Source organism: Zootoca vivipara, chromosome 2 (assembly GCF_963506605.1).
Source record: "Zootoca vivipara chromosome 2, rZooViv1.1, whole genome shotgun sequence".
Taxonomy (NCBI): domain Eukaryota; kingdom Metazoa; phylum Chordata; class Lepidosauria; order Squamata; family Lacertidae; genus Zootoca; species Zootoca vivipara.
The window spans coordinates 118067838-118081025 of NC_083277.1; the positions used below are offsets into that span (position 1 = coordinate 118067838).

Consider the following 13188-nt stretch of genomic DNA (forward strand, 5'->3'; position numbering starts at 1 on the left):
CCAGGGAAAATCAGGCAAATACCTTGAATGTGCCCGAACAGATCTACGTAATTGCCAATTCCTGTGGGGCAATCTGTATGTCTTGTCAGAATCTAAGGTTGATAACATGCCAGCATCTCAGGATGTGATGCTTTAGCTCTCTCAGCTCTGTTTTTTGGATTTTCCAACTCTAAAGCCAGGGGAAGTTAATAGCATTCCCTAAGGAAATCTACCTTCCACACTCAGTTCTGTGAGGGACTTTTACATGCAGACTGCAACGCACATATGGCAGGGTAGAATTACTTTCACCCTTCAATCTTTGACTTGCACAGTGGCTCCTCATTGGCAAGATGGCATGGGAAAGTTCTAGCAACAGCCTTCCTTTTCAGGAATAGTATGCCTCTGAAAACTAGACGCTGAATACAAAGGAAAGCAGGGGGCTATTGTCCTCATCTCTTGTTTGAAAGTTTTACAGAAGCACTTGATTGGCTGCTGTTAGAAAGAGGGTGCTGGACCAGGCAGACATTTAGCCTAAATTAGCAGGGAAAGCCAGTGTGGTGTAGTGGTTAAGAGTGGTAGACTCGTAATCTGGTGAACCAGGTTCGTGTCTCCGCTCCTCCACAAGCTGCTGCTGGGGGACCTTGGGCTAGTCACACTTCTCTGAAGTCTCTCAGCCTCACTCACCTCACAGAGTGTTTGTTGTGGGGGAGGAAGGGAAAGGAGAATGTTAGCCGCTTTGAGATTCCTTCGGGTAGTGATAAAGCGGAATATCAAATCCAAACACCTCCTCCTCCTCCTCCTCCTCTTCTGACATATTGGCATGGAAAAGATTAAAATGGCCACTACTCTCTTGCTGAGACAATCTAAGCTGCCATTTCTTTCTTAGCCACAACAGGAAGCATGAGCAATAACTATCCTTTGTCTTACAAACAAGAGCAATTCTATGGTAGGGTTGGGGACAGTGTTCCCCAGCCTTAACTCCCTGGATGTTGTTGAACTAAAACTCCCATCATCCCCATATAGCCCAACAACACTGAGGGACTCGAGGTTGAAGAACACTGCTCCAGAGCAAGGATGAGGACCCTGTGGCTCTTCAGAGGTTTTTGGCTTTCACCCACCATCACCCCAGTCAACTTAGGTAATGATCAGTTTTAGTCCAGGAGGAGCCCAAGTTCCAAACTCTGCAATAACAGGAAGAAAGAGGATTGAATACATCTACCACCTCACTTAGAGGGTGGCTTGTGAATCAGTCCACAGAGGAAGAGAGAAGAGGACCCAAAAAGTACCCACCTAGCTTTTGCATGCAAGCATGCAAGCGAGCTTCCAGGACCAGCACACGCTGTTGGAGCTCCTCGTAATCATAGGCTCCCATCTCTTCCTGGATCTGCAGCAAGCTGCCCGAAAGGTTCCTCACTTCTTCTTTCAGCTGCATGATGGTGCGGGTGTCTGACTTGTACTGATCCAGCACAGGGATAAGTGGCATCAGCTCTGCCATTTTGTCCTTTAGTTCCTGCCAGTGGGGAAATGAGAAATCAGAGGTGCAATAAAAGGACACTAGCAAAGGGCTTTGGAACCTGTGGTCCTCCAGGTGATGTACAACATCCCATAATGACCATCTCTGGCTCGAACCCGCAACCCTGAAATTAAGAGTCTCATGCTCTACCGACTGAGAAGGTTCTCAGTAAAGTGCTGTTCAATGGGCTTCCTTACCTACAATGGTAGACCCCAACCCTAGGATCCATGGGGGGGGGACACTGGTTGAGGTGAGTAACTGCCACCACTATAAAGTATTTATGTAGCAGTAGCCATTCCTCCCCTCATCCTGTTCTGTAGGCTCTCAGTAGAAAGGGATAGTCAGGGGTTGGCAAGGCTTACCAGGCATGGCCTGGATCACTCCCGCGGAGATCCTCCGTGGGCCGGACCGGCAGAGTGCAACGCCGGAAATCGCATCAGCGCATGTCTGCGGTGCCGGAAATGGCTTCTGCGCATGTCCAGATACCGTAAATTGCGCCTGCGCAGATGCGATTTTCGCCGTCTGGGCATGCGCAGAAGACATTTCCAGAGCAGTGGAAGTGAGTCCCCATGCCACGCTGGTTTAGCGCAGTGCGCAGGGACTCGCCGAGTGGGCGGCTCGGTTTGGGGGCATCTCATGGGCCGGTTAAGTGACCTTCATGGGCCTTAGGTTGCCGACCTCTGGGATAGAGTCAGGCCACATCTGCAAGGGTCAGGGAAGTCAGAACCATGGGCAGCTCATAGTGGCCCTATTGCCTCCTGTAGCATCTACTGTATGATGTTATCTCAGCAAAGAGCAGAAGCCTTGTCTAACCTGAAAAAGTCTCACCTTCTTGTAGGAGCTGGCTGTGTTTTTAAAAAGGCTCTTGCTTGATTTTGTATCCTTTGGCTTCTGCAAGGCTGAGGAAGTGCTGTTGATGACTCCTGAGACCAAAGAAAGGGATCCTTCTTCTGGCACGGAGGCCATGGGAGAAGGTACTAATAGATCTTCCTTTGGTGAACCAGCCTGTACCTTGCTCTCCTCTGAGTCTTCCTTGCTATATTGTGGGTCCCGGGGGGGGGGGGGGGATGGAAGAGGAAGTTGACACAACATCTGGGTCATTGCTTAGGAGTGGGGAATGACGACCCGTTTTTTTTTTTGTTGCAATGGCCATTTCACCTCAAAATGCCCAAGAAGATGAGTCATCTTCCAAGACACAGCTGAAAACAGAAATGGTGCCTGGAAGCCTAGGGTTCCAGCAACTGCTTGGAGATGCCAGGGGCTGAAAACATCCTTAAACCTGTGTGTGCTCCACATAAACAGTAGTATACCATCAGCTATTTTCTCTTTCTATTCAAGCACAGAAACACTGCATTGCTCTCTTTCACCTTCTCCTAATGAAGATCAAAGGCTTCCTATCTTGTTTACCACAGGCCTGTTAATGATGACAGAACTCCTGGAATATGGTTAGGGAGTCATAAATATGCACAAGGCATATTTTGCCTCCCAGATTCAAAATCAATAATAATGCTTATGCTAACTCTGGTTCATTCCAAGCACTTTAAAAACACAACCTACATCATTTGATGTTTGAGAAAATTAGATGTTTGAGAAAAATAGAAATGATTGGAATGGATAAGAAAAGGAAAAAAGGATACTGTTAGTAAGAACCTGTGAAAGACAAGATAGATAAAAATGTATAACAAAAGGGATGGGAAGTATCTGTGTACAAAGGTAATGAGTGTATATATTCTGTATCTTTTCTTTTTTTCCTAGAGGATAGACTTGGTTTGAATGTTTTTTTTAGATAAGGCTTTATAGCTTTTTTCTTCTTTTTCTTCTTTTTCTTTTCTTTTTTCTGAATTTGTAACTTTGTGTATTCTTCTTATGTATATTTGTGTTTTTATTCATCGTGCTTTTAAACAATAAAATTAAATTTTCTATTAAAAAATAAAATAAATAAATAATAAAATAAATAAATAATAATAATAATAATAACAACACAACCTAATTGCTCACTACAGCCCCAAATAACACCCCTCATTATTTGGGATAGCGAGCAAGACCTAAGCAATGAAAACTGCACCCACAGTTTGAAAGGGGGGGGGACATCCAGCCCATTACCAAGAGAGAGCAAGTCTCCTCCTGTGGACAGATGCTCCATGCCGTCAAGAGCTACATCATACACACTCTAAACATATCAGAAGAGCCCTGCTGGATCAGGTTGGAAGCTCACCGAGTCCAGTATCCCATGGGAAGCCCAGAAGCAGAATCTGAATGCAATGGTACTCTTCTCACCGTTCTCAGCAACACTCCCTCTGACACTGGAAGTAGGACATAGCTAACATGGGTAGTAAACAAGCTGGTTCTAGAACTGATAAGGCTCAGTTCCCCACCCCTGCCAGCTTGAAAGGGGCAAGTATCTGGAGCAGAGGGGTCAGATGACTGAAGGCATACACAGCCGAGAGGCTTCTCACAAGAATGTGGTGGCCAGACTGAGAACCACTCTAGATGTAGCTTATGGAGGACTTTCGCACTTTCCTTTATTGCCCTCTCAGGTGCCATACCTGCCTTCCTTCCTTCTCGCTGTATGTAGCCAACAGCAGCCGCTTTAGAAAGAGGAAGGAATATTTACATTAGGAAAAGGGCAAAGGAGGAAAGGGAGAAACACTGTTTCCCAGAGCACCCCCAACTTTCAAAGCAACCACAAGGGGCTACAAACTAGTAAAAAAGAATAAGAAAAATGGAGGGTGCAGGAACAGAACAAAAACCCATAGAAAGTGCAGAATGACATATCCACTTTGGTTCTAAGAGAGTGCAGCAGATCTCAGAGTTTTATAAACAGGCAGCACCATGGAATTGGCTCTCTGGAATCACATGCTTGCCATGAGTAAGAGGACTCTGGCCTGCAGTGTGAGTCTCCCAGAAGTTTCCTTCTTCAGTCAGATGCCCTTGTGGTGAAGCGAGAACTTGCAGGGCGGATCCCAAAATTCTGCCAGTGGAATGCTCCATGATTCCAAAGGGTATTGGGGGGGGGGAATCCTCTTGAAGGTGGGTGACGTTTGGGTGATAAAAGTCCCAGTGAGAGGCTAGGAAGAGGCATGTACAAGGACATTCTTACAGACCCATTTTGAGAATGCGTGGCAGGAGCCATAGGCGCAGAAGGAAAGGCTTATCTAATCCAGCATGCTGTTCTCACAGCAGCTAACCAGACTACCAGAGGCCTATGGGAAGCCCAGAAGCAGGGCATGAGCACGATAGCAATAACTACACATCAGAGAATTCTTTGGGATTCTTTGAAAAACTGTTTCAAAAGCCCTTGGACTGCCAATGTAGGTTTGCTAGGAACCCTCCTGGAAGTCAAATTACTTTCTTAGGAACGAAGGCAAGAACATAGAAAGTTGGTCTTGTATTGAATTAGGCAGCTGCTCATCTAGTATAGCACTGCCTACTTTGGCCACCTCATGAGAAGAGAAGAATCCCTGGAAAAGACCCTGATGCTGGGGAAGATTGAGGGCACTAGGAGAAGGGGACGACAGAGGACGAGATGGTTGGACAGTGTTCTCGATGCTACGAACATGAGTCTGAGCAAACTGCGGGAGGCAGTGCAAGACAGGAGTGCCTGGCGTGCTATGGTCCATGGGGTCACAAAGAGTCGGACACGACTAAACAACAACAACTCTGGCAGTGGCTCTCCAGGATTTCAGAGGGTGGTCTTTCTCAGTCCCACCTGCAGATGCCAAGGACTGAACTCTTTCTTCTGCATGCAAAGCAGGGGTTCTGCAGCTGAGCTATGGCTCTTACTTAATTAGTGCTAATTACATGATTTACTGACGGTTTCCAATCCTCACCCCCACCCTGGGTATATAAACCTGAAATCCAGATGACACCCCATATTTTTCCTCAGCCCACAAATGTTACCACTTTCCCTGCCCACTTTCAAAGGAACAAAAGGTATGATGGGCTGGAGAAATGAACTTTCGCCAGCTCAAGAAATCAATGCCTGGCACAGGCCGCCAGTAGTGGCAGAACATAATAGCAAGAGAAGCATTGGCAATTAAAAGAGGTCTGTGAAAATATGAATAGGAACATAGGAATCTTCCTTACACTGAGTCAAAGCCTTGTCCATCTAGCTCAGCACTGTCTACACTGACTGGCAGTGGGCTTCTGCAGGGTTTCAGGCATTCCCAGCCCTACCTGGAAGATGCCATCGGGGATTGAACCTGGGACCTTCTGTGTGCAAGGCTACTGGTACTGGGCCACAGCCCTTCCTCAACAGAGTAGGCAATGTAGAGAAGCATCTCTCTCTCTTAATCTCTCTCTTATAACCATTGAATATGAGGAGGTGGAAATGGAGCCAGGCTTCCTGCCCCACAAGCATGGCCATCTGCAGCATGTTAAGACACTGCACAGAATGCCTCATGCTGGTGGATGCCTTCACAGGTCAAGCAGGTTGACATCCAAAGGTGAGACACAATGCAGGTGCCAGCGCTGCTGGCCTTTGGCAATCCTTGCGCCATCTTCTAGGCTCTCTGAACTTTAAAAGCCAGATCTTACTTGCTGGGGAAGGCCAGCTGTGTGCAGCCGATGGCAAGCTGAGAGACTTAAAGGTGGGAGAGAAATTGCTGCTGCATTTTTTATGACCCTGGCTGAGAGTGAAAGTGTGTTTGTGAAAGAGAGGGAGGGAGGGATGGAGAGGGGAGGAGGGGTCATGAACAAACAGCAGCAAGGAAGGTGGAACCTTTAGGAGAGAAAGTGTAGGTGATGTGGAGAGGGTGGGGAAAATGGCTGAGCTTGCTGACATTTGCACATTAAGCAAGGAGAAGAGGGCTCCAAATGAAAAAAATGGTGAGGGAGGGTTGGAATGCTGAAAAGAATGGGGGCAATAAATATGGTGGGTGTGCATGCAGTGCAGTGAAGCAGGCAGCACAGAATGTGTTGGAAGATGCAGAGGTAGCATAAGAAACAGAACATGCAAATTAGCCAGGAAACCTTGGGTTGTGGCTGATGTAAAATATGGTGTGTGTGTGTGTGTACAACCAACTGCTACACTTAATGATCAGTGCTGGCTCCAGGGTTTTGTTAGTTCTGTAGACCGAGACACTCTCCATGGACCGTCTTAATGTGGAGCAGGTTAGTGGAGCAAACATAATTCTCTCAAAAGGCCCCTTGATCTCCTTGGGATAACAGGCCCTTTGACAGCTACTGAGTCCTGGCAAGGATTACTAAAGATGGAACCATTGCTTTGAAATAAAGAACAGATGCAGCAATCCTTGTGGGGGCTCTTCTTACATCACTCTTGGAGCTTTTCTCTCTCTTCACTTTCAGCTGGTTCAATGTTGGAATTTTTGAATAGTCAGGTTACTTTAGAGCCGGTCTAATGTAAATACTGTCTGTTTAAGAGAAACAGGTGCCGGTGTTTCTGTTAATTGCCCACAGGCGTGGGCTCTGCTTCTTGTATATAAGGCTCTGCCAGAAAGCCTTCTGTATCTCTTAGTTAGATCTTTCAGTTTGATTCATCTCTAAGTAGATCACTCTCTCAGTTGTTCTCAGTTTAAGAGATTCCAAGTTGAATCTTAGTGAGAGAGTTGCTTAGTTATAATGCTAGTTTGCTGTTAATTCTTGGGGAGTTTTGTGGGAGGTTTGGAAAGTGGGTAGATAACATTGCTAAGAGAGAAAGCATTTATCTTTAGTTTAAAGTCTCTTTAGAGTCAGTTTGTTTTTCAGTTAAAGAAACCCAACCATTTGTATTTTCAACTGCATACTTTTACAAGTGTGCAGCTAGTAAGGGGTTTCATATAAGGGAGATAATTCCCTACGCTCTTGGTGGTGTTTTCTTAGCCAGGTCAACTTCTGACTGCGTATACTCTGCGTGAAGCGTACTTTAAAGAGCCGCTGTAAAACTGGGCTATATGATTTAGGTTAAGCAGGTTTCAATATCCAGTTTTCTCCAATATTATTCTCATCATATATATATTATTTCTCAATAGCTTTCCCTGCAGTTACTTAAATCTGCAGTTGAGGATGGAGGAAACCGTGTGCAGTATTTTGAATGCTTCTGTGTTATGTGTCAGGGACTACTGGGGCTAGAACTGGGGGCCTTTGTTTCTGTTTGCAGCATCCCCGTGTGGTGAGCTTCTGAAACTGCAGCTTGGAACATCTTTTTGGGGGTGGTTGGAGTACAGTACAAACTCTCAAGTTTTGGTCTGGCCCCACCCTGGCTAATAGGGTGCTCCTAGGCAGGAAAGGCTATCACCTCCCATTTGGGCTGAGACCTGGCCTGAGCAACAAGGTCTCCCTGGCTTTAATGCACTCCTCAGCTCCCATATGATAGCTGCTTATAGGTCAGCCCTGATCCAGAACGCACGCACAGACCAATATGCGAGCAAGAAGGCTATGCTGGGTGCTTCCTCCTGTTCTGCTAGCTTAGGCATGCAGCATATGGCACCAGAGTCTGGTAACTCTTTGCCAAGGAACAGCAAGTCCCACCCTCCCCTGGACAGGCTGTTGTTCAAGGAAACTTAAAATTTGTGACCCCCCCCCCGTTGCAGCCTAACATGGTACAGTCCAGGAAAAGCTTTAACTCTTGACTCTTTTGAATGTATAAAATGCCCCTTTGTTAACTGATTTTAATTTTGTTCTTACTGAGAAGCTGCAAAAAGTCAGGTGGGAACCCTTTAAAGAGCAGAAAGGTCTTCTCTTTTTGTATTAGCAACCCCCGCACAAAATGCTAACATTGGCAAAGTAGGCTCTACTCTACCTGATCTCAGGGTGCTTCTGTTTATGGCACGTGGGGTGTCCAGACTAGCATTACCCCACCCCAAATATGTCCCACAACATACCAACGTTACCTGGTTCTCCCATCCCATGTCACGTCCCCAATTAATGCCATTATTCCATATCTGTTTTTGTTCTCAGGAAGGTAATACCAAACCAAAAATACAATGAAGGCAGATGGGTCTTGAACCAGGAGCTTCATGGTCTCAGGCAGCAGCCTAGCCTAGCATATTATCCAGAAGTGTATGCATTCAGTATCTTCCGCTGGCCGCATTCCAGATCCCCTGGAGCTGAATACTCAGTCCAGATCTGATTCAAAATATGAGAAGCCAGGCTCTGACACTTACTATAGCTCAGCAGAGCATATGATGGTCCCATGTCCAACCCATTGGCATATCCACTTTAAGGAAAGGATCCAAAAGTGGTTAATGTGAAAAACCACTGCCTGTGCCCCTGGGCAGCTGCTGCCAGCCAGAATAGACAACACTGAACCAGGTGGATGAAGAGGATGACCTGGTATATAGCAGCTTCCTTGTGATATTTGGGAGCATGCACACAAAGTGAAGATCTTTGCTCCTTGTGCACAAGGACATGTAGTTAGTTGCTGGTTTGCTCTGGGAGAGGGGTTCAACGTTAAGCAGGTAGCTGCCACGCCAGGATGGGTGTACTTGTGGAGAAACACTCAAGCCTATTTTTCCAAGAAGCAGGCTGACCCATCTACCAAGCAGTCTATCGACCTGGGCATAAGTGCTCCAGTCTGCCACTTGATATAGGACAGAGACAGATAATGGGCTAAAGGATCCATAATGGCACATTTGAAGTGTTCATTCTGCACCACTCTATTAGTAGCCAGCAGGGACATCACTTGTGTGTGGAATGCAAGCTTTACCAGCAGAAAGTCCCCGGTTCAATCCCTGGCATCTCCAGGTAGGGCTGTGGAAAAGGCTCCTGTCCACCATGAAGATCCGCTGCCTGTCAGTGTACCATAGCTGTCAACTTTTCCATTTTCTCACAAGGAATCCTATTTGGAATAAAGGAATTTCCTTTTTTTTAAAAAAAAAAAAGAAACATTGACAGCTATGCAGTGTACTGTAGACAATATTGAGCTAGATGGGCCAACTGGTCTGACTGTGTCTAACGCCGCTTCCTAAATTCTCACATTCCTACAGTGGAACAGTCTCCCTTAGGAGATGGTGGGCTCTCCTTCCTTGGAGGCTTTTAAGCAGAGGTTGGATGGCCATCTGTTGTGGGTGCTTTGGCTGAGATTCCTTGCGCTACAGCGGGTTGGACTAGATGACCCTTGAGGTCCCTTCCAACTCTACAGTCCTATGATTCCTAGTGAAAATGGTGTGTGACCTGTCACCTGTGGAAGTGCTGGGCCCTAAAAAATGAGCTCAGGAAGATGACAAGAGTGAACAACAGGATAGGGGGTTTTTTTTGGGGGGGAAGAATGCAGGAAAATATAATAATAATTATTAATTGCTTTAAAAGAAAGACCTATTTTTGGGTGGAAAAAGAAAGAATCTCTGGCTATATATGTGTGCTCTCAAAAGGAATGGATGGCACAATAGCTGACAACATAAAGTGATGAGAAATTGAGTAAACTGAGTAAATTTCAGTCAACTTTCTTTCCTCTCAGATACCACAAAATGCTGGAGGGGCAAAGGGATAAGCGGACCCATTCACTCTGCCAACCCCAGAAACAGTAGTCTATTTTCTAAACAATTTAGTGATTCCCCCTTGCCCAGGGCAAACAGAGAGCATAACAATGGGAAAAAAACTGGAGCATGTCTGCCCACATTTCTCGCCATGCACGAAAAAGACACTGGAGAAATCAAACTGTCTGCAATGTAAGCAAGCAATGAAAGCTGTATGGTTTAGAATGGTTTGCGAATGATTTATTTTTTATATATGTTAAAAAGAAAACTAAGCTATAATGAAAAGAAAACATAATTAAAGAAATCAGGATATTAAGTGTATTAGGATTAGTGGATTTTAGAAGAAATATGAAAGCTTGAATAAATGCACAAAAAATAAGTCATAATCAGAAAAAAAAAACCCAGAACCAGCAGCTGAATGCCGCAGTGTATTTTGCTCACTTCTTAACATGTGGTGTTCTTTGTTCAGGGATCCAGGCAGCCATGCCCTTGTCCACAATACTTTTTTCCACCCACCCTCCTTTTTTTTAGCCTTTTGTTTCTATCTGACAAGCACCATATTGTGACGACTGAGCATGCTCAGTTCTCACTGGGATGGCTTGCTGTTGTGGGGTTTGTTTCTTTGCTGGAGGAGGGTTGTCTAAGCACTTTCAGATGGATTCCCCCAAGCATTCATAAGAACACCCAATGGATCAGGCCAATGGCCCACCTAGTCCAGCATCCTGTTCTCACAGTGGCTGACCAGATGTCAATTGGAAGCCCACACATAGGACCCAGGGCAACCGTGCTTTCCCCACCAGTTGATTCCTAGCCACTGGTATTCAGACTGTAGAGGCAGAAAACTCTAATTCTTCCTTCTTGCTTCTCAGTTGCTTCATTTTGGCTCCAATTCTGCTGGCACCCAGTGCCTGCGTTTGCCATTAAAGAGAGCGATACACTGCAATGTTCATTTCTTTTGGCATATGTTGATGAAAGGCTATCTATTTAAAGATAAGGAATGACATTCTAAGGTGGCTACTGCTAAGATGGAATTCTAACACGGGCAGGAGTCACAGACACCAAATACAGTGGTACCTCTGGTTAAGAACTTAATTCTGGTACTTCTGGGTTGTCCCGGGATGTAACGCGGAAAGATGCAACATGAAGCGGATGCAACACGAGGCGTGACTGTATATATATAAGTGTACAAGTTAGGTTTAAAATGTTATGATCTAACATACCTCATTATGCTCCCTAATAAATATTTTTCCAATTCAAAAAGGCAGAAATTTGAAAAAATAAATAAATAAAATAAATAAAGAAATAAAATTAAATAAAAATTATGTGTGGATATCTTTAAAGTACTCACTACACTTTAAGACAGGCCATTTGGCATAATGCTTCCGCTTCCACCTTTACGTGGAATGAATCTGCTTTTAATACTGAAAATGGAAAAGTCTGCCACTGCTTTATGCTTGTGCCATTGTGGAAGAGTGACATGGGCTAGACAGAATCATAGAATCATTCTATGGAAGAGTTGGAAGGGGTCCTGAAGGTCCTCTAGTCCAACCCCCTGCAATGCAGGAATCTCAACTAAAGGACCCATGACAGACGCCCATCCAACCTCTGCTAAAAACCTCCAATGAAGGAAAGTCTACAACCTCCCAAGCGAGTCTGTTCCACTGCCAAACAGCTCTTACTGTCAGGGTACAGTAATATAACCTCTTTGAATAGTATCATTGCGTAGGTTGCTATCTCAACATCAGAGGCTTCCACCTTGCCCCCTTGATTTAAAGTGTCCTGTTAAATGCTTGTTTGTACATGAAAGCTAATTAGGATCCTAACAGCTTGATACTGTGGAACATCTGCCCAATGGCTGCATCTCCACCTCAACCTGCCAGTAACTGCTCCACTTACAGTCAGATTGGGCCTGAGGTCCCAGTGGCAAATGGCAGCCATGACCCAGTGTCAGAAAGGCTCCATCCATTCTAATTAGACTGGCACTGCCAGGCCAGCATTGCTATGCAGGGGGCAAGGGGCAGAGGCTGGGGTTGGGGCACATCCAGTGGAAGGAAGTCAGTGCTTACTGACAATGCCTAGGGAAGGGATAGCTGGCCTCAGTTTCCAAGAGGAACTGTGGAACAAAAAGATCCAGACTAAACAAATACAATAATGGGAGTCAAAGAGCAAATAAATTGGGGTGAACAAAAAAGGAGGAGAGATCCAGTTCTCTGAAGCAAGAAAGCTAAATTAAAAGTAAAGCAAATTCTATAAAGAGAAAGGCTAAACATGTAGAAATTGTCAGGTTCAATCCCTAGTGTATCCAAGTAGGGTTGTGAAGGACTCTTGCTTTCAAAGATGGAGAGCTGCTGCTGGTCAGTGCCAACAGTATTGAATTAGGTGCACCAATTGCCTAATTTGGTGTAAGGCAGTTCTTGCGTCCCTAAGAGATAGGGGAAACGGAAATGTTTGAGCTAAGAACAATATTTATACCTTTAGGTGTGTGAGCAGAATGGGTTATGAAAATATGGCATTCAAGTGGATGGATTGCAAGAGCAAAGGTGTGGGCAACCCTTGATTTTGGTTACTGCTTCCCTTTTTGCTAAGCAGATATGAATTATCTACCTCAAGCCATGGCTAGAAGTTATTTGTTGCATTAAAAGATAATAATCCAGTTGTGGGGTGGGCACTAGGTCCACTGCCCCACTCCACTTTGAGCACTGAGTAAATATGATTCTTAGGTAAATATATCACAAAACAATAAAAAAAACCTTCTGAGAACTGAGATGTGAATGGAGTGGTGGGGGTTGGGGAGAGGGATGTGTTGTATGTGCCAACAAAACTGGAGCCTTAGCTGTGCCCCAGGGCACAGTGATGAGAAGAGACCTCGGGGTGAAAAAGTCATGCAAAAATATACAGAGCTTCTCTCTCTCTCTCTCTCTCTCTCTCTCTCTCTCTCTCTCTCTCTCTCTCTCTCTCTCTCTCTCTCTCTCTCTCTGTGTGTGTGTGTGTGTGTGTGTGTGTATGTGGTAGGTGGGAATAGAGTCTTATTTTGAACAGGCCAGGCTCCATATCTGGCTGGCCCACTGGCTATCCAAGCGGAATCTGTTTTCCCAGGCACCTGGTCTGGGAGAGAAAGAAGGGGCAAAGATAATGAGAGCACCTAGTATCATCAAGAACGTAGGCTCTGCCCTGCTGAGGAGTACAAGAAGCTGCCAGCTTAGACAGAGTCAGATTATTCTTCCATCGAGCCTAGTACTGTGTACAATGACCAGCAACAGCTCTCAGATTTCAGACAGGGAT

General features: G+C 45.4%; 1 protein-coding gene across 3 annotated transcripts in view; it reads right to left on the reverse strand.

The window, feature by feature from the left end:
- The window catches only part of OLFM2 (olfactomedin 2), a 209017-nt gene that overhangs the window by 23060 nt on the left and 172769 nt on the right, over positions 1-13188 (reverse strand). For all 3 annotated transcript variants that reach the window (XM_060272127.1, XM_060272126.1, XM_060272125.1), the window contains exon 4: positions 1270-1489. In XM_060272127.1, coding sequence (XP_060128110.1) covers positions 1270-1489 — 220 coding nt within the window. The remainder of the gene's footprint in view (positions 1-1269; positions 1490-13188) is intronic.